General features: G+C 44.8%; 2 protein-coding genes and 1 long non-coding RNA gene across 10 annotated transcripts in view; 1 reads left to right on the top strand and 2 right to left on the bottom strand.

Moving 5' to 3' along the window:
- The window catches only part of LOC121820928 (uncharacterized), a 39,056-nt gene that overhangs the window by 11,488 nt on the left and 7,295 nt on the right, over nt 1-20,273 (top strand). For 2 of the 3 annotated variants that reach the window (XR_006061563.2, XR_006061564.2), the window contains exons 2-3: nt 5,929-5,982; nt 13,256-13,511. This is a non-coding gene — a long non-coding RNA (uncharacterized LOC121820928). Of the gene's footprint in view, nt 1-5,928; nt 5,983-13,255; nt 13,512-16,064; nt 17,141-20,273 lie in introns of those variants that run through there. The other variant, XR_013042967.1, reaches the window with a different exon arrangement.
- Arl9 (ARF like GTPase 9) lies at nt 87-15,646 on the bottom strand. Of its 6 annotated transcripts, XM_076546483.1 has the most exons (7): nt 14,863-15,646; nt 13,977-14,086; nt 11,860-11,868; nt 11,395-11,419; nt 8,886-9,048; nt 5,852-6,027; nt 87-374 (listed from the first exon to the last, which is right to left on the bottom strand). In XM_076546483.1, the coding sequence occupies exons 1-7, from the start codon at nt 15,007-15,009 to the stop codon at nt 198-200; spliced, it is 807 nt and encodes a 268-aa protein (XP_076402598.1). In that variant the 5' UTR covers nt 15,010-15,646; the 3' UTR covers nt 87-197. The 6 variants fall into 6 exon arrangements, with proteins under 6 accessions (XP_076402598.1, XP_076402594.1, XP_076402596.1 ...); XM_076546479.1 differs by lacking the exons at nt 11,395-11,419; nt 11,860-11,868 and adding an exon at nt 1,402-1,478 and having other exon boundaries at nt 13,699-15,191; XM_076546481.1 differs by lacking the exons at nt 11,395-11,419; nt 11,860-11,868 and adding an exon at nt 1,402-1,478 and having other exon boundaries at nt 87-346; nt 13,699-15,189.
- Nucleotides 17,849-20,273, bottom strand: part of Srp72 (signal recognition particle 72) — a 28,788-nt gene continuing 26,363 nt past the window's right edge. The window contains exon 19 of the mRNA XM_006997349.4: nt 17,849-19,604. Within this exon, the coding sequence (XP_006997411.1) occupies nt 19,427-19,604 (178 nt within the window). The 3' untranslated portion in view covers nt 17,849-19,426. The remainder of the gene's footprint in view (nt 19,605-20,273) is intronic.

Below are 20,273 nucleotides of genomic sequence, written 5' to 3'. Positions count from 1 at the left end.
AGTGAAAAATCTAAAAAATAAAAAAAAAGTAATCTTAATGAATTCTCCTTCTCTTCGTATATACACTTGGCATTGAGAGAATAGGAAATGGCTTATTTTTTATTGGAAGTGGAAACGTTTGCTTAAGCCTGCCATTCATCCCTCTTTGATGGTGGTCTGACGGTGAGCTGAGGAGTGGGGCCGGGTCCTAGTCACTTCTACATATTTGTGGCCAGATGTGCGATCAGGTCTCTGGCGTCTTCCATGGTGGAGGGGATCTCTGAGCCGTTCTCCGTCACCTGAGTTCCAAACAAGAATATCTTCCTGTCATTCCCCACTTCAGACAGTGCCAAAGCGTCGTGGATATCTGTAATGTGATAGGCGGCTTTAAGATCCTTCACCCACAGTGGAAAAAGAACAGGAGACGTTGGTTAGTCTGCAGTCTTTTGGGATACAAATACTTTCTCCTTATTCTAAATGACTCCACCATTTTCATACAGAAAATATTGAGACTTTGTTATTATGACTCCAGTGTTGGTATAAATAGAAACATGTTTATTAGAATTATGCCATTATGTCTGACTTATCAAAAAAGTGTTTTCTCCCCCCCCCCCAAAAAAAAAGTCTTGAATTTTTCTTTTTGGTTTTGGTTTTTAGAGACAGAGTTTCTGTGTAGCCTTGGATATCCTGGAAACTTACTCTGTAGACCAGGCTGGCCTCAAACTCAAAGATCTCATGCCTCTGCCTCTGGAGTACTGGGATTAAAGGTGTGTACCACTATCACCCAAAAAGGACTGAATTTTCTAAACGATGCCATCAATCTGTTTATTTTTCTAAGATAATTTTAATATGATTAATTGTTAAGAATTATATCACTAAGAAAAACCTGATTCATCATTTTATCTGATTGTTCAATTTTTTGTTTTGTTTTGTTTTGTTTTGTTTTTCCAGATGGGGTTTCTCTGTGTAACAGTCCTAGCTGTCTTGGAACTTACTTTGTAGACCAGGCTAGCCTCGAGCTCACAGAGATCTACCTGCTTCTGCCTCCCGAGGGCTGGGATTAAAGGCATACGCCACCATGCATTTGATTGCTTTTAATGTACTATGTTTATTCTTTGAGAATTTCATACGTACATGCAATGTATTCCTTCCTTCCTCCTCTCCCAGTTCCTCTATATCAATCCTCAACCCTATGCCTCACTCTCCATTATGAGGTTTTTTTTTTTTGTTTTGTTTTGTTTTTATAACTCATCGGATCCAATTTGTGTTTCCTGTATATCCGTGGGTATGAATGAGGCCATCCACTGGAGGATGGTCAACCTACAGAGGCAACGTCTTTAAAGAAAACTGACTCTCCCTAGACCAGAAGCCATCAATCGTCCATAGCTCCTCAGCTAGGGGTGGAGGCTCAGGAACCCTTACCCACTCCATGTTGAAAAGCTGGCTGCTTGATCTTGTGCAGGCGACCACAGCTGTTGTGAGTACCCGAGTGCAGCTTCCTGTCATGTTCAGAAGACACTGTTTCGTTTAGTCCTCTCTGGTCTCTGGCTCTTACAGTCATTCCTCCCCCTTATCTGTTCTGTTCCTGAGCCTTAGTGGGAGGAGTTGGCTGGCTTTCTTAGTATGAAACTTACTTACCATGAAACTTAAGCTGGGCTTGAACTTTTGGTCCTCCTGCCTCAGCCATGCAAGTGTTGGGAGTATAGGTGTATGCCGTCATATCCTACTCATCAGTTACTTCCTGTCCATATCCTCTTCTGCTAATTTCCACACGTATCACTGTGAGTTCTTTGTTGTTATCATTATGTATCCTCACCAAAGACTTTATATTAAACTTGTGGGGTGTATGGAGGCCCATGTGTGTTACCTTAGGGGGAGTCTGTGAGGCTTCCCCTGGTGGGCTATGTATGGTAACTAGATACTGGTAATCACAATATGTTACCTATTTGAAAGCTGAAGTCATTTAGTCATAGAGCCTTTAGTGACTTCTGTAACAGAGTAATGGATACAGGTAGTATACAGATGATGTCTTGACTAAAAAATTCACTCAAGAAATTGTAAAGGAACAAGTAAGGAAGAAATAGTATGGGTAGGAATTGAGGTCATAACCAAAGAATAAAGATAATAAGTTAGCATTTTTTTTTAATCCAGGGCCTCCCTATCTAGCTCAGGCTGGCCTTGAACTTGGAATCCTTCTGCCTCTGCTCCTCACTGCTGAGATTATAGGCATGAGCCTCCACACCAACCTAAGATAACTTTGTGAAAACCCTGATGTAACATACTGACCTAGTGATTCATCTAAAAGCATAGACTACATATTTTGACAAAATATAAACAAATAGGTATGAAATTAGAATAGCCAAGCCTGGGGGAGGGGTGGTTTGTCAAGGTCATCAAGGGGGAACCCCCAGAGACAACTGATCTGGGCTCGTGGGAGCTCACAGACTCTGGACCAATGACTAGGGAGCCTTTGGTCAACCTCAGTCCTCTACATATGTATGACAGTTGTGTAGCTTGATCTATGTGTGGGGCTCCCAGTGGTGGAAGCTGGACCTGTCCCTAATGCTCTGGCTGGTTTCCAGGAACATGTTCCTCATACTGGGTTGCCTTGCTCAGCCTTAGTACAAGAGGAGACACTTGGGCCTACCTCAACTTGATAGGCCATGTTTGTTAACACCTGTAGGAGGCCTGCCCCTTTCTGAGATTAAATGGAGAAGGAGTTGATTGGGGAGCAGTGAGGGGGGAATGGGAGGAGAGCACAGAGGGGAAACTTTGATTGGGATATAAAATAAATGAATACATTTAATTAATTAAAAATAAAACAGCTAAAGCCTTTTACCATTAAGGGCAAGCAAAAGTTTTCAATTTTACTGGGCATAGTGGCATACTGAACACGCAGGATGCTGAAGCAGGTAGATCTCTATAAGTTCAAATCCAGCCAAGTCTATATAGTGAGTTCCAGGCCAGCCAAGGCTACATAGTTGAGACCCTGTCTCAAATAAACAACGAAAAGTTTTCAATTTGACAATGACTCTGTTTATTCAATTTGATGAAGACAAGCCACACAAACCACAAGAGAAAAGAATGGATAAATTTGATAATTAAAAAGGAAAGTCTTGCTGGGCTGTGGTGGTGCATGCCTTTAATCCCAGCACCTGGGAAGCAGAGACAGGTAATCTCTGTGAGTTCAAGGCCAGCCTGGTCTCCATAAGTGAGTTCCAGGACAGTCAGAACTATACACATAGAGACCTATGTAGAACTATGTCTCAAAAAGGGGGAAAGGAGTCTCCAGTGTAAAAATAGAAACCACAAACAAAGCAAAATGATAATCACTGAGATCCTGGAGAAAATGATAATGGTGCATATAACCCACAAAGGGAATTTGCAAAAGATATTAAGTACCCTACAGAGTGAGGTCCAGGACAGGCACCAAAACTACACAGGGAAATCCTGTCTTGAAAAAAACAAAAAACAAAAAACAAGGGCTGGAGAGATGGCTCAGGGGTTAAGAGCACTGGCTACTCTTGCAGAGTTCCTGAGTTCAATTCCCAGCAACCACATGGTGGCTCACAACCATCTGTAATGAGATCTGGTGCCCTCTTTTGGCCTGCAGGCCAAACACCCACTGTATACATAATAGATAAATAAATCTTAAAAAAGAAAAAAAAAAGAAACAAAACAAAAAAGACAGACAGACAGACAGACAGAGACAGACAGACAGACAGAAACAACAGACTGGCAAAACAGACAGTTGTGACAACAATAAGTCCTGGTGAGGGGGTGGGCAATCAAAAACTAGTGCATCTTTGGAAGGCAATTTAGGAATATCTAATGAAACTCTTTGCAGATCAAAAACTGCAGCACTTCTAGGTATGCACATTTGAGAAATGTGCATCCCCACGTACAAGGGCACACACATTTGAAAGCTCACAGAAATCCTGTAACAGCAAACAAGTGGGCATGATGAAAATGGCCAGGTTACAGTCCATCAGAATGCTATGCTATGCAGTTCACATGTATGTACAGGAGCTTCTGAATCTCTGTAGTTCCCTCACCTGCTGCTGGGGACTGAACGCAGGACCTCTCACATGCTAAGCATATCCGCTGTCATTGAGCTACACCTCTCAGACCTTGAGTCTTTGTAGTTTTTTTTTTTTTTTTTTTTTTTTTTTTTGGTTTTTCAAGACAGGGTTTCTCTGTGTAGCTTTGCGCCTTTCCTGGAGCTCACTTGGTAGCCCAGGCTGGCCTCGAACTCACAGAGATCCGCCTGGCTCTGCCTCCCGAGTGCTGGGATTAAAGGCGTGCGCCACCACGCCCGGCTAGAGTCTTTGTAGTTTTAAGATACTTCACTTAAAATGAAAAACAAGACCGGGAGGTGGTAGCATATGCCTTTAATCCCAGCACTTGGGAGGGGGAGGCAGAGGCAGGCGGATCTCTGTGAGTTCGAGGCCAGCCTGGTCTACAGAGCGAGATCCAGGACAGGCACCAAAACTATACGGAGAAACCCAGTCTTGAAAAAAAAATGGAAAAAAAGAAAAAGAAAAGAAAAACAAATCATCAACCTTTCTTTTTAAAATGTTAACACAATGTCAAAATGTGCTGGGCCAGCCTCTATTTTGGATGTCAGCCTAGGTTCCTGATAAAGGGAGAGCAATCATAATTATTTAGTTTGCTTCCGTGAACACGCCACCCATAGAAGACATCAGGGAAAGGCAGGCATTGTGTCGTTCTTGGTTGGCAAACCTAGTAATTGAGAGAATTAGGTTACAGTGTTCAGAAACCTAAAGAGTGTGTGTGTGTGTGTGTGTGTGTGTGTGTGTGTGTGTGTGTGTGTGTGCAGCCATCGTCATCCTAATAGTAGTACACATAACAAAATTTACGGTGTTAGTGTACAATTCAGTAGAATTAAATGCATTTACAGTGTTTTAAACCATCACTATCAACAACTCCCCCAAACTCTTCATCTTGCTCAACTGAAGCTCTGTCTATACTAAGCTAACTTCTTCCCTCCTGGAACCCTTGGCAGCCACAGTTCCACTTGGATCTCTGCAGATTTGATGACGCTGGCTGGAAACTCGATTTGCAGAATCACACAGCTTTGTCCTTCTGTGGCTAGCGTGTTCATTTAGGATAGTATCCACCAGGTTCATCAGTGTGGTTACATGCTCTAGAACTTCCTTCCCTCGGAAGGCTAAAGTAATATGCTGTGTGAACACACCACATTTTGCTATGCACTCACCAGGGGGCAGACACGTTGGTAACTTCTAACCCGTGGCTATTGTGATAATAATAGTGCTGCCATGAACATAAGTGTATAAAAACATATTGGCTCCCTAATTTCATTTATCTGGGGCATATACAAAAAAATGTTGAATTGCTACATTGTACAGGAATTCTATTTTTTTTTTCTAGTAGCTTACACTTTCCAATTTCCTCCACGGATGTTTATTGCCTTGAATGCAAGCAAGTGAATTCAGTCAAGAGTCACTGATCAAAACCAAAACTCTTCCTTTAACACATAGAAGCCACTCAAATACTGCGTTGATTTAAATCAACAATCAATATTGCTTTATTGAAATAAGTTCAACACACATGGTTCAATTCCATTTCTCCACAAGGCAACAGTCTAGGCAATTCAAGTACTTAAAGGACACAAGATAATGGTATTTCCATTGAGAGAGTATATAATCCAGGAGTCCTAATAAATTGAATACAATTTATTATTGTAATAGGTAATATTCGGCAATACCTACCTATTAAAACCAGACAATTCTGTGCTACTAATGAAGCTATTGACCGCAGGTTACACTAACAGAAAGCTAGGCGAGGTGCTCTACCACAAAGCCAGATTTGCACAGATTTTTTTTTTTACCTGTTTGTTGGCAAACACAACCAGAGGGAGCCTTGGGTTTTGTTCCAGTAGCTGATGAAGGCATTTCTTGGCTTCAGGTAACCGTTCGTGATCAGCTGAATCCACCACGAAGATCAGCAGCCATCCATTGGGTAGGTACTTATCCCAGTAGGATCGGAATGGCTCACTGCCACCAACTGCAGAGGACGGGAGAGGAAGCAGTCACAAACTCGTTAGTCAAGTAAAACCACAGCAGACCCACCAAGGGGGGCTAGGGGACACACTGGCCAGGCGCTCTGATAAATGCCACTGCGTTTGACTGTAGCCGCCTCTGAGTGGCCAGAGCAAGGTCACCATGTCCATGAGGAAACAGTTGGCCAGTGGGAATAACTGCCCCCCCCCCCAGAAGTGAATCACTCCTCTAGGAATCACAAAGGATCAGTGTGAAAAGCCAGGCCAGTGAGTTCATGCCTGTAGTCCCAGCACTCAGGATCCTGAGGCTGAATGAAGGCTGCGAACTTGAAGCCTGCCTACTACCAACATAGCAAAGACTGTGTCCCAAGCAAACAGAGACAATCAGTATTTAGGAGAGCCTAAATACTCCAGTGATGTCTTCCTATCCCGAAGACAGGGCAGAACTGCCAGCTGCTGCTTGCGCATTCAGCATAACTTAGAAAAACGGGCATAGGCTACTAAGATAATGGAAGATGATAGGCTAAAATACATGTCACTCTAATATTAATATATGTGTGTGTGTGTCTAGATAGATAGATAGATGATAGATAGATAAGATAGATACATAGATAGATGATAGATAGATAGATAAGATAGATTAGATAGATAGATAGATAGATAGATAGATTAGATAGATAGATAGATAGATAGATAGATAGATAGATAGATAGATAGATAAGATAGACACAGGGTCTCACTATGTAGCCCTGGCTGTCTTGGAATTCACTATGCAGACCAGCTGGTCTCAAAGTCACAAAGCTCTACCTGTCTCTGCCTCTCAAGTGCTGGATAATCGCATGCACCATCATGCTGGCTTCTAAAATAAATGTTAATGTTTATTTTTTATGAATGGATGCCACGTGTTGGTGTGTCTGTGCACAGGCCCGAAGAGGACACTGGCTCCCCTGAAGCTGGAGGTATAATAAGCACTTGTGAGCTGTCTGATATGGCTGTTGGGAACTGAACTCGGGTTCTTTGCAAGAGCAGTGCATACTATTGGAGTCATTTCTCTACTGAGTCACCTCTCTACCCAGTAAAACCCTTTAAACAACCCCGGGAATGTTGCATTTCCATCATTACAACCGGTGACAAGCTGGTTTTCCACTCCTATCATTTATTTGTGCCTTATAGATTTTCTTGATACATTTTACCAGAAGTCGGTCTATTTTTGTTTCTATTTTCAATATACTAACTTTTGGCTTTTCTGACCTTTGCTATTGTGTCTTTCTTCCCCCATTTCATTGGTTTCTAAGTGGTTTTCTTCCCCACCCCCACTTTGGTTTTAAATAGGATCTTACTACGGAATCCAGGCTAGCCCCTAGCTCATGATTCTCCTGCCTCAGCCTCTCAAGTACTCAGATTTCAAGTCTGTAACACCATGTCTGGCTTCATTGTTATTGTTGTTTTTAAAGGTTCATTTATTTATTATGTACACAGAAGAGGGCTCCAGATCTCATTACAGATGGTTGGGAGGCACCATGTGGTTGCTGGGAATTGAACTCAGGACCTCTGGAAGAGCAGTCGGTGCTCTTAACCTCTGAGCCATCTCTCCAGCCCTCACTGTTGTTTTTTAACAATGACTCAGTTCTCCATCTTTAAAAAAAATGATTTATTTTTATTTTAAATTCATTGGTGTTTTTGCATGGGTGTCTGGACCCCTGGAACTGAAGTTACAGACAGCTGTGAGCCACCATGTGGGTGCTGGGAGTTGAACCCAGGTCCTCTTAACCCTTGAGCCATCTCTCCCGCACCAGTTCTCCGTCCTTTTTAACTTTTCCACAATGACTTTATCTTTGAGCTAAGAGTCACTTAGAAGTGGATAAACCTATCATCAAGAGCTTTTAAGTTAGCAAAAGCTTTGTTTAAACAGTGTGTTAAAATAGTGGTCTTTGAGACTGGGCAAAAGCAGAGATTACACAGTGACTGTGGAACCTGGGGAGAGAAGAGGGGCAGGCTCTCCTCACGTGGGAGCTGAAAAGGACAAAAACGTAGACATCTGATGCACGCTTTGGAGAGAGAAAACCTCCGAGTTTGACTTGCAGAATGATGCTGTAGATAAAGACTGTCAAGGGCGATGCCCGGGAAACCCCTTGAGCACCTCCGGGGAGGAGCAGCCTCCGTGTGCTGGCCAGAGGACTACAGGGAAAGGAGCAGATTCAGGATAAGTCAAGCTTGCTTCGCTTGTTTTGTTTTGTGACCACAGCAAGTCTCAAAGGCCAATTAGGAGGTCAAGCGGAGGTGGCAGAAAACATCTGGACTTGCTTGGGCTGTTCAGATAATTCTGGGTGTCTCTAGATGATACTTAGGGCCATGAGGACAAGTGAAGTCTCGTGGAAGACAGGAGGCCCGATCTGACTTTGGGAACTGGGTTATTAGTGAGGTGGGGACAATATTGCCACACAGTAGGGGCTCTGGGACTGCCAGCTAGCTAGAAGAGGTTTGGGCTGCCCCCGATTTCACTGCCGAGAAGGACGCCCATTATAGTTGCTTAAGTGGCTGCGTATCCCCAGCAGTGAGGGAAGACGAAGGATGATTACAGGAGATCACAGGAAGGCATGTGAAAGCCTTCCTCTAAGCCTCCTTTATTGCCAGCACTATAGTGAAGGGAGAAAATAGAAACAGCAGAAAGAGGACTTCCCACTTCCCACCCCAACCCCCAACCTTCCCCAACCCCCCCCCCCCCCAGCACCTGAGTGTTAAATTACACATCATCCTAAAGTGTAGAAGAATCCCATCCAGTGTCACATCTCTCAAGATTACAGTGTCCACAGAGAACGCTGCTTCCGGCCTAAGATGGACGCTAATGAGAAACAGAGCTTACTCTCCAGGAACTCCAGCTGGCTGCCTTCGGTGTGGATGCACACTTCGTTGAAACCTTGGGTCGGTGCCACGCTGTGCTGGACTCTGTTGGAAGCTAGGGACTGGAGGACACTGGTCTTTCCTGCTCCATCCAGGCCTAGTACTAGGATCTGGTTACTTTTCTCCTGTGAAGTAAAAAACAAACCAGTAAACGCCTGCTGGCTCCTTAACAGTGTGCCTGACTGTGCACCTAACTAGTTAACCATGGAATTGCTAACCAGTCTAAACCCAAACTACCCCTACTTCTGTGATGTTACTTCCATGTCCTTTTTCTATTATCCAATTCCTTGGTAGTCTATCAAACAAGAAATATATGTACACACACACACACACACACACACACACACACACACACACACACGCATGCACACACATCTTAGAATTTACATTGCTGTGTAGTGTCACAGATCTATGGACACCAGGACTAATTTCTAGATATTTTTCTTCCTTTTTCACCGTGCGTGCATGTGTGTGTGTGCATGTGTGTGTGTGTGCGTGCGTGCGTGCGTGTGTGTGTGTGTGTGTGTGTGTGTGTGTGTGTGCGCGTACTCATGCACAGGAGGGACACCTCAGCTTGCATATAGAGGTCAGAGGTCAACTCTCAGGAGTTGGTTTTCTCCTTCTACAGTGTGAGTCCCGGGGATCAAATTCAGGTTGTCAGGCCCCAAAGCAAACATCTCTACCTGCTGAGGCATCTCAGGAACCCATTTTGCATCTTGAACTATCAAAGACTTGAAAGAACCAGGCAGACACCATAACAGGCTGCTCAGGCTTCTCTCAGAGATCAGGCCTCAGTTTCAGTTTCCTGAGAGTTAAGCAAGCAGTTTCTGGAAGGGCCATGAACAAAAGACATAGTCCTTGCAGTAGCTCCCTTTCTGCACGTACTCTGACTGCTCAAGGTTCAGCCAGTTGTTTACTGTATGGGACCCCTCACCAACTTAGAGCTATGTGCACGGGTCAAGGACAGAGCCTGGGCCACTGAGCCAGCCCCCACAGTCAGTATGTGCTAGGCCAGCCAGCCTCCATGGCAGCTCAAGGACAAAGCCTGGGACTTGTCCAGGCCTGCCCCAAAATGGATAACTGTTACCCCCAAACTAACCCTAGTCCATTAAAAGTTACTAACACGATTGCCGCTCTCATAACCCAATCCTGAGTCTGTTCCTATGCAGTCTGTAGACCCCCAAGCCCCCCTTGCTTTAAAAACCCTGCCCCGTTGCTACTCGGGGTCTCCCCTGCTCTGCTGCCGTGTCAGAGGGACCGGGAGTCCTGAGTGAACTCGTAGTAAAAGGACTCTGCTTTTGCATGGGATTCAGTCTCTGGGTGGTCTTTGGGGGACTCTGGGTACAGCAATCCGTTGGCAAATGCACCAGAGTGGTTTGTCTATGGTACAAGTATGGACTGTTCCACGCAGCATGGAAGCACTTAAGGTCTCAGTTGTCTTGTCTTAGCGGTTGAATAATTTGGCTGTAAAATATTAGGACAAGGTTCCTCTCTTATGTTTTGTTTGTTTGCTCCTAAGACAGGGTTTCTCTGTGTAACAGCTCTGGCTGTCCTGGAACTCACTGGCCTCAAACTCATAGAGCTCTGACTACCTCTACCTCCTGAGCACTGGGATTCAAGGCATGAACCACCACTGCCCAGCTCACTCTTGTGTTTTTTATTTAAGTATCATGGTTAAGCAGAAAGGCTGAGGTTTATAGAAATCGTCAAACCTGTCTCAATAACAAAAGAGTATTTGTTCCAAAGCCCAACATTTAACCTGGGGATTTGGAAGCAAACTCCAAAAGCAGCTTTCTACTAACAGTCCAGCCTTAGACATTTTCATCACAAATATCAGAAAGGAGCTCATGCCTTTAATCCCAGCACTCAGGAGGCAGAGTTAGAACTCTGTGAGTTAGAGGCCAGTCAGGTTTACATAGTGAGTTCCAGGGCAGCCAGAGTTATATAATGAGACCCTGTCTTGCAAAACAAACAAACAAACAAACAAACAAACAAACAAAAACCCAAATGATCAGAAAGGAAGGTCAGCATGAATACAGAAATAATTCAGGGTGTTCAGAGATGTTGCTTCTATAGTGCGAACAATAATCATCTTAAAAAAAAACCCAAATAACAAAACACTAGCAATTATCTATCATTAAGGCTACTGATTCTAAAGTAATAACAGATACAATTCTACTTACTGTATTTGAACCTTAAAAAGTATTGATTGATCGCTTCTCGGCCTTTTGGCTAAGATCAAGTGTAAAAAGTATTGAGTGATTGATCACAGCGCTGAGGATCAAACTCAGGACCTTGAACATGCTAGGCAAGTTTTCCGACCCCAGCCAGAAAATGATCTTGTCTGATTTGAGCCAGCATCCCACCATGTAGCCCTATGTGGCCTGGAACTCACTTTGTACATCAGGCTGGCCTTGAACTCACAGATCCACCTGCCTCTGCCTCTGAGGATTAAAGATTCATACCACCACACCTGGCTCAAAAGGTGATCTTAAACTGTATTAGAATCTCTAGCTCAGCTCTTTTGTCTGTTGATTTTTGTTTTCTTGAGTCTTATAGCCCAGAGGGCCTTAATCTCCCTAACCAGAATTGAAACACTCTCATCTGCTTAAAAAAAAAAAAATCTGTGTGAAAGAAAGATTTTTTTAAATGACTTATTTATTTATATTGATGCATTTGTGTAAGGGTGTTGGATCCCCTGGAACTGGGGTTAACAGACAGTTGTGAGCTGCTATGTGGGTGCTAGGAATTGAACCCAGGTCCTCTGGAAGAACAGCCAGTGCTCTTAACCGCTAAGCCATCTATTTCTCTAGCCCAAAGAGAGATGTTTTAAGGTATGGCCTAACAGGAACTTATGTAGAAAGCATGATTTATGAAGGCCTGTTTGCTTGTTTTTTTTTTTTTTTTTTAAAGATTTGTTTATTTATTATGTATACAGGGTTTTGCTTGCATGTGTGCTTGCACACCAGAAGAGGGCACTAGACTTCCTTATAGTTGGTCATGAGCCATCCTGTGGTTGCTAAGAATTGAACTCAGGACCTCTGGAAGAGCAACCAGTGCTCTTAGCACTGAGTCATCTCTCCAGCCCAGGCCTTGCAGTTTTAAAGACAGTTTTTTGTTCTTGGAGTGAGTTTTTGTGGATATATATATATATATATATATATATATATATATATATATAATTTGAATATATTTGAATATATATGAATTTGAATATATATATTTTTTTGTTTGTGTAGTGTATTATGATGCACTCACCTGAATCTCTCTCTCTCTCTGTGTTTGTGTGTGTGTATAGACAAGAGGTTGACGCTTAGGGTTTACATGGATGCTGAGGATCCAAATGCAAGTTCTCTGGCCGGCTGCACTTCACCCATGGAGCCAGCTTCCCGGCCCTAAGGAACTGGTATTCTCATGAGTATTTCATACCTCATCTAAAGCAGGACATTGTAAGCCCTCCCTTCCTTCCTTCCCTGTTCTAGCGTTAGCAGCACCATTCTGAGAATGTTCCATGAGAAGGAGCAGGGCACTGAAAGTTTTAAAACTGCACACTCTGAAGTAACAGAGGCACCAAGAGATGGCCGCAGGGTGTGGATTGTCCCCCTGCAGTTCACACTGTGAGTCCTACCCAGGCCACCCTAACATACTCTACTAATTCTAAGAAGACTACCCCCACTGCTGAAATTAGGGTGTGTTTTTTTTTTTTACTGGTTGGTCATATTTTGATTGGTATCTGAAGTCTTAGGAAACATTGTGTTAGAAATCGTCCCCTACTCCTAACCACTCACTACTCATGGTTTACATTTTGCTTATCCGTTTAGTCTACAGGCTCTGGACTGAGATGGTCAAGCTCAAGGGTAGAGTTTATTGCTGAAGCTCTGGGTTCTAACGCCAGCTCCAAAAGCCAAGCCAACCCAAGCCACAGGATCCTTCACATTTATCTGGTCCTAGTCCACAACTACCAGAAATGATGTAGTTTCTCAAATTAGGGGAAATCGCAGGGACCCGCATGACATCAGAATGCAATGGAGAAGCCTCGCTCTTGGAAGGCCACTTTGCTAGCTAAATACTCAAATCTAATTCTGAACATCACTGTTCTTTGTCAGTAGTTATTTCTTCCATCATCTGTGGAGTCTGTGGGTTTTGTTTTTTGTTTTTTTTTTGGCCAGGGATTAAGTCTCCGTTAATAATTCCAGCTGTTCAGAACTAGAAAACGGCTCTGAACCAAGGAACCAGCCAAGGAAGCGGAAACACTAAGCCACAGAGTTGTTTCTGACCAAAACAATGCCTGGGGTTCTGAGACTTAGTCCTCGACCCTCCCTTCTACCGCAGGTGTTCCGAAAGCCATGCCAACGGTAACTACAGCGCCCACGGAAAAGAACCGGGAGCTCCCAAACACATCACGGGTCCATCGTCCAGGAACCCTGTCTCTTCCGACGGAGAATACACTCATTCACTCCAGCTTTCAGCATTGTCTATGCGGTCCGCACGCACGCTGGCATGCAGCGCTCGCGGGACAGAGCCGGTCCCTGCGTTCAACTAGGACCAATAAGATCCCTGCTCTCTCGACGACGCTAGACAACAAGGGGTAGGACCTGGGGATGCGGGGAGGGGTGAAGCTGGGGTCGGGGGTGCCTTCGAACCTTGGCACATCCCCCCACCCACAGACAGAAGCCCCGGTTCTCTGCGTACTTCGGGGGCGACGTAACAGAGCCGGCGGGTCTGGACGCCCACACTGGCCTCGGAGGCGAGGGTCCCGGTCCCAGGTCTCTTACCGGCGGCGGCGGCGGCGGGTACAGGACTTTAATCGAGGTGCTGCTGCTGTCTTTGACCTGTTCTGTGACCTGTTCCGTGTCCTGTTCCTTCTCTTTCTCCGCCCCTTGCTCCTCCATCTTGGCTTCCTTCCCTTTCCCATTCTCCTCGTTTTTCATGTCCTTATTTTTCTCTTCTTTTCCTTTTTCTTTCCCATTCCCCTGGGTTTTCCCATCCACACTCCTCCGTCTCTCCTCTTCCTTCCTTTTCTCTTCCCAGCTGTTGCTTTTCCTCTCCACACTCCTCCGTCTCTCCTCTTCCTTCCTTTTCTCTTCCCAGCTGTTGCTGCTTTTCCCGTCCACACTCCTCCGTCTCTCTTCCTTCCTTTTGTCTTTCCCGTTGTCGCTTTTCCTCTCCACACTCCTCCGTCTCTCTTCCTTCCTTTTCTCTTCCCAGCTGTTGCTGCTTTTCCTGTCCACACTCCTCCGTCTCTCCTCTTCCTTCCTTTTCTCTTCCCAACTGTTGGTGCTTTTCCTGTCCACACTCCTCCGTCTCTCCTCTTCCTTCCTTTTGTCTTTCCCGTTGTCGCTTTTCCTCTCCACACTCCTCCGTCTCTCCTCTTCCTTCCTTTTCTCTTCCCAGCTGTTGCTGCTTTTCCCGTCCACACTCCTCCGTCTCTCCTCTTCCTTCCTTTTGTCTTTCCCGTTGTCGGTTTTCCTCTCCACACTCCTCCGTCTCTCTTCCCAGTTTTTGATTTTCAGGTCCACACTCCTCCTTCTCTCCTCTTCCTTCCTTTTCTCTTCCCCGTTCTTGATTTTCAAGTCCACACTCCTCCTCCTCTCCTCTTCCTTCCTTTTCTCTTCCCCATTCTTGATTTTCAAGTCCACACTCCTCCTCCTCTCCTCTTCCTTCCTTTTCTCTTCCCCATTCTTGATTTTCAAGTCCACACTCCTCCTCCTCTCCTCTTCCTTCCTTTTCTCTTCCCCATTCTTGATTTTCAAGTCCACACTCCTCCTCCTCTCCTCTTCCTTCCTTTTCTCTTCCCCGTTCTTGATTTTCAGGTCCACACTCCTCCGTCTCTCCTCTTCCTTCCTTTTCTCTTTCCCGCTGTCGCTTTTGAGGTCCACACTCTTCCTTCTCTCCTCTTCATTCCCTTTCTCTTTCCCCTTCTTGCCTTTCAAGTCCACACTCTTCCTTCTCTCCTCTTCATTCCCTTTCTCTTTCCCCTTGTTTTTTACTTCCGCATCTTTCCTTTTTTCCTTCTCTATCTTTACCGATTCCCTACTGCTCGAAGAAAACTTATCCCTGTCCTTCTTTGCCTTCCCCCTCTCCATCCTCACCGCCGCTAATTCTTCTCTCCCCCGCGCGCGCCAGCGCGCCGGAGCCCCGGCCCTGGATCCTGGCAGGTGTGGCCCTGGTGTGGGGCTCAAGGTGGAGACGTAGGTCCAGAAGGCGTGGGCCACACCCGCGGTCACAGGGTCGCAGGCCGCGCCAGTGAGCGCAGCTGGCTTTTGCTTTAGCTGTCTAGAGCTGGCAGCTGATTCGTCCAACTTGAGATGAAGGAGCGACAGGTCGAAGAGGGGAGGGCCAGGATGCTAGAGGGTGGATCGAGCCAGTCTAGAGGAACCTGGTGATCCTCAACAGAGAACTGGGAGAAGCAGGCAAGGTGGATGGGCTGCTTTTGTTGGAGTCCATAGGCACCCCTCGCTCCAGAGGGCACAAAGGCACGCTTTGGCAGTGTTGGGGAAATGCCTCCTGAGAGTCTCAGCTTCAACTCCCAATTTGCTCTGCCAGGCCATGCCTCTAACTTAAGAATACCTAAGGCGCTGAGCTCCCGGAGTCCAGTCGAAGAGAGAGAAGAGGGATTCTATGAGCAAGGGGCATCAAGATCACGATTGGGAAACAGAGAGACAACCAAACCAAACTAGTGGGAGGAAACCCATGAACTGTGGACCAATAGCTGAGAGCCTCCACGGGACTGGACTAGGCTCTCTGCATAGGCTTGATAGTTGTTTAGCTTGACTTAAGGGCCCCCAGGCAGTGTGTTCAGGATCTGTCCCTGGTGCACGAGCTGGCTTTTTGGAGCCCAGTACCTATAGCGGGACACCTTGCAAGGCTTGGTGCAGGGGGGAGGGGCTTGGACCTGCCTCAAGTGAATGTACCAGGCTCTGCTGACTTCCCGTGGGAGACCTTGCCTTGGAGGAGGTGGGAATGGGGGTGGGTTGAGGAGGAAGGCTGAGGGGAGGGGCGAAAGGAGGGAGGAGAGGGGCATCTGTGATTGGTACGTAAAATGAACAGAAAATTTCTTAAAGATTCCCCACCTTGCAACCACTACCCCAGAATGTAGGTTACACATTTGCCTACCCCCATCCCATGTGAATTCCACTAGGAACAACAAAAACGGTTGTTCTTCAGGATTGTCAGCTAAGGACAGAGATTGCAGGTCCTGACAGGACAGATATCAAAACAGAAATGAGGCAAGGTCTAATGCCCCTCCACCACCAGTGTATAGCAACTTAAACACCCAAAGTGAGGTGGTATGTTTAAACTAGCTGAGGAACTTGTGGTTCTCTTCATTTCTAGCTGGACTTGGTTGGTTTTTAGGGATGGGGTAGGTGATGATAAGAGTGCTGAGTAAGGGCCCTGGGTTCCTGCTCAGTAAAGATGATGTGTAACATCAGGACACGGGCGCCTCATGCCTGTATTCTAGAGCTGGCAAGGCTGAGTGAGGACTGCTTGAGTTTAAGAGTCCAGACTGAAGCTACGCAGTCATACCCCCCCCCCCCACACACACCCCGTTTCCCAAGACAGGGTTTCTCTGTATAGTTTTGGTGTCTGTCCTGGATCTCGCTCTGTAGACCAGGCCAGCCTTGAACTCACAGAGATCCGCCTGCCTCTGCCTCCTGAGAGCTGGGGTTAAAGGCGTGAGCCACCATTGCCTGGCACTACACAGTGATTTTTAATGCCAGGCTAGTGTGTTGAGAACCTCTTCTTCCCCATCGTATGGAAAATTTTAGTTTTTACATGAAACTGATTTTCTTTCATCAGATGTTTCAAATAAGCTGATAAGGAATGATGGCAAGTTCCAGAAGGCTTCAGTGATAGGACAGTTTTTAAGGTTAGCTATCTTTAGTTGTCTTGAAAATGCTAGGCTAGGGGTTGGAGAGATAGCTCCTCAGTGGTTAAGAGCACTGGCTGCTTTTCCAGAGGCCCAGAATTCAGTTCCCAGCACCTACCTACATGGCAACTAACAGGTGTCTTGACTCCAGTTCCAGAGGATCTGACACCCTCACACAGATATATATGCAGGCAAAAGACCAATGCACATGAGGACAAGTAAATCATTAAAAAGTGTTTAAAGCCGGGCGGTGGTGGCACACGCCTTTAATCCCAGCACTCGGGAGGCAGAGCCAGGCGGATCTCTGTGAGTTCGAAACCAGCCTGAGCTACCAAGCGAGTCCCAGGAAAGGTCTCGAAAAACCAAAAAAAAAAAAAAAGTGTTTAAAAATATGCTAGGTTCACACTTTACAAAAAGGTTTGCTTCTGTTCACTGATGCACCTACCAATAGGACACATTTTTTCTTTTGAAGATTTATTGTTTTATGTTTATAGGTATTTTGCTTGCATGCTGTGTATGTGTATTGCATGTGTGCAGTGCCAGAGGGGGCCAAAGAGGGTGTCAGATCCTCTGGAACTGGAGTCAAGACGGCTGTTAGCTGCCATGTAGGTAGGTCCTGGGAACTGAATTCAGGGTGTCTGGGAGAGCAGCCTGTGCTCTTAACTGCTGAGTTGTCTCCCCAGCCTCTGCACTGCCATTTTAAACACAGTCCTCCCAATCCCACTAGATTGTAGTTTTGCTGGGAGGGACAGGAGGCAATTTTAGATATTCAGCTTAAAAGAAAATTCTTCTTTAAAAAAAAAAAAAAAAAAAAAAAAAAAAAAAAGGGCTGGAGAGATGGCTCAGAGGTTAAGAGCACTGCTTGTTCTTCCAAAGATCCTGAGTTCAATTCCCAGCAACCACATGGTGGCTCACAACCATCTGTAGTGAGATCTGGTGCCCTCTTCTGGCCTGCAGGGGTGTGTGCAGACAGAATACTGTATACATAATAAATAAATCTTAAAAAAAAAAAAAAGAAAATTCTTAGACATACAATAAGGAAGTCCTCCATCAAATGCCAATACCCAAAACATCTTTATTCACATTCACTGCTAGAATATATTTTAAAAGGACACAGTGAATGGATGCTTTCCATATTGGTTTTTATAAATGTACACATATAAACACGCACACACCCCAGTATGTACTGGTTAAAGACTTAGCCAAAATAGTTACTAGAATGTTCATACAGATGAAGTTTAGACTTAAATAACTTATTTGAAATGAGGGTTCCATGCCTTAGCAACAACAATACCAACCGCTGCTAACAATGCCAACTAAGAGTACTAGATATGTATTTCACCATGGTGTACTGGGTCAAAATTCTCAAAATTCTCAGGAATTTTGGTAAGCTTAAGAAAATTACCTTTAAGCCTAGGAGATGTAGTGGAATTCTACATGACAATCATTCCTGTAATAGGGTATTCAGTCTCCCCACGACTGTTCTCTGGAGAGCTGTGTAATCCTCTTAGATGTCACTGAGGCAGCCCCCATTGTAATCCCCCAGAGCAGGGAAGCCTTGTGAAGACTCACTGAGGAAGTTTCCATAGATGATGCTCAAACACAGCAGCACTTTTATTAACAAGGACCGAGTAATCTGATCACAGGAAATAGAAGTGTGAAATAAATGATAGCCCGGATGGCGTAAACAAACACTAACCATGGGAGACACCCCAGGTGTGTCTCACAGCTGTCTGAGTAGGAAAGTGGGCGCTAGCAATAAAGACAAGAGCGACATTTACACCACAAAGTGACTGCAAACCACGGTACTTTGAAAAAGATAATGAAAGGCCATGTCCCACGACCAGAAAGGGGAGCCATCTGAGTACTAACTGGGCCAAATGCTCTTGTGAATTTCAATACCACCTGGTAGTGTTTCTTCTTAAAATAAAGAAGTCAAAGTTTATGTTCTTGATAGTGGCCATTAAGTGTTCTGGTTAAGAGGCCCAAACCCATTTGCCCTCAGAATACTGGGTCTAAGCATCAACTACTTGCAACATTGATATATTTTCTTGTGGTCTTCAGTGGAACTAAATCAGTATGGTAACATAATCTGAAAATGAAATGGCAAGGGTACAAAGAAGTCGGATGTTCACATACACATACATGTGAAAGAGTCCCAATTCCAGCAGACAGAGAATTTAGGGTTAAAATTATTTTAGACATTGAGTCTTTCTGGCCACGTATTACTAAGATCCCTTTTCATCACATGATAGCTCTAAACAAATACTTGGAATGCTCAGAAGATTCCACCTTTAGCCTCCTAAGACATAATTTAAGGTGAGACTTGAATAGGAACACATATCTTCACACTAGTTGAAACAGGAGAAACATTTTCCATTTAAACCCTGGGAAACCTTAGATAACGTGCCTTAGGCTCGGTTGTCTTCAGTCTTCTGTAAAGCTATTTGGTACAAGGAGGCCAAATCTGCTTAGGCAGTTTGAGGAGAACGTTTTCCCATCCGAAGCAGAGGAAGTCATTTCAGGACAATGGGGATGGAGGAGGAGCGCTGTGCTTCTTGCTGTGTTACCTTTCTTATGTTCCTAAGGTCACTGACAGCGGACTACAACAGCCCGCAACAAGTGCACTGCCTTCACCAGCCGCTTTTGCCGCCTTTCTTCTTCTTCTGTTGCTGTTTCTTTTTGGTTGCTGGGGCCCCCGCGGGTTTCTGGTGTCTTGGGGGTACGATGTTGCTTGTAGAGGAGGACAGCGTTGCCGCACTGCCAGGCCGTGGGGAGGTGGGGGGGCTGCTAACAGTTTTACTGGCATCCCTGAAACAAAGCAGAAAGAGTTTTAGTTCTTTAGAAATACAGGAAAAGGTATAAGCATGTATGTGCATGGATTTCACTTTCCACACTGAATAATTTCTCACACATTTTAAGGACACCTCTGTCCACTCCTTTTGAATATTTTTTAACCATATTATAACTAAAGAAAATTAATATACACTACACGCCAAATTTAGTAAGTTTAGAAAATCAACTTTAAATGACTTATAATTCTTTTTTGTAAAATTTATTTATTATGTACACAGTGTTCCACCTGCATGTATGCCTGCAGGCCAGAAGAGGGTCCCAGATCTCATTACAGATGGTTGTGAGCCACCATGTCGTTGCTGGGAATTGAACTCAGGACCTCTGGAAGAACAGCTAGTGCTCTTAACCGCTGAGCCATCTCTCCAGCCCCGACTTATAATTCTATGTAGAAATAACTCACATTTTAAATTCTTTTTCTTAGGTGTTACCTATCTACCACACAGTTAAATGATTCATTATCTTTAGTTTCAAAACCAAATGTAATTACAGGCTGTCTTGTGGTTTGTCGTACTTAGGGGTTAGACCCAGGGCCTTACACATGCTAGGCAAGGGGTCCATTACTGGGTCATTCTCACAGCTCCTAGAATACTTAGTTTTTAACAATACAATCACATAGTTGTAGTA

Source organism: Peromyscus maniculatus, chromosome 10 (genome assembly GCF_049852395.1).
Source record: "Peromyscus maniculatus bairdii isolate BWxNUB_F1_BW_parent chromosome 10, HU_Pman_BW_mat_3.1, whole genome shotgun sequence".
Lineage (NCBI taxonomy): Eukaryota > Metazoa > Chordata > Mammalia > Rodentia > Cricetidae > Peromyscus > Peromyscus maniculatus.
The sequence above is the reverse complement of the archived record's forward strand: the minus strand, read 5'-3'. Positions and strand labels throughout refer to the sequence as shown.

What these genes read in the sequence shown, in the direction of transcription:
- Arl9 (XM_076546479.1), bottom strand. Translation starts at nt 15,009, where the DNA reads ATGGAGAGGGGGAAGGCAAAGAAGGACAGGGATAAGTTTTCTTCGAGC. An exon ending in CCAGCTGGAGTTCCTGGAGA is followed by an intron (nt 6,028 to 8,885) that starts GTAAGCTCTGTT and finishes CGTCCTCTGCAG; the next exon opens with TTGGTGGCAGTGAGCCATTC. An exon ending in AGCTTTTCAACATGGAGTGG is followed by an intron (nt 375 to 1,401) that starts GTAAGGGTTCCT and finishes CTGTGGGTGAAG; the next exon opens with GATCTTAAAGCCGCCTATCA.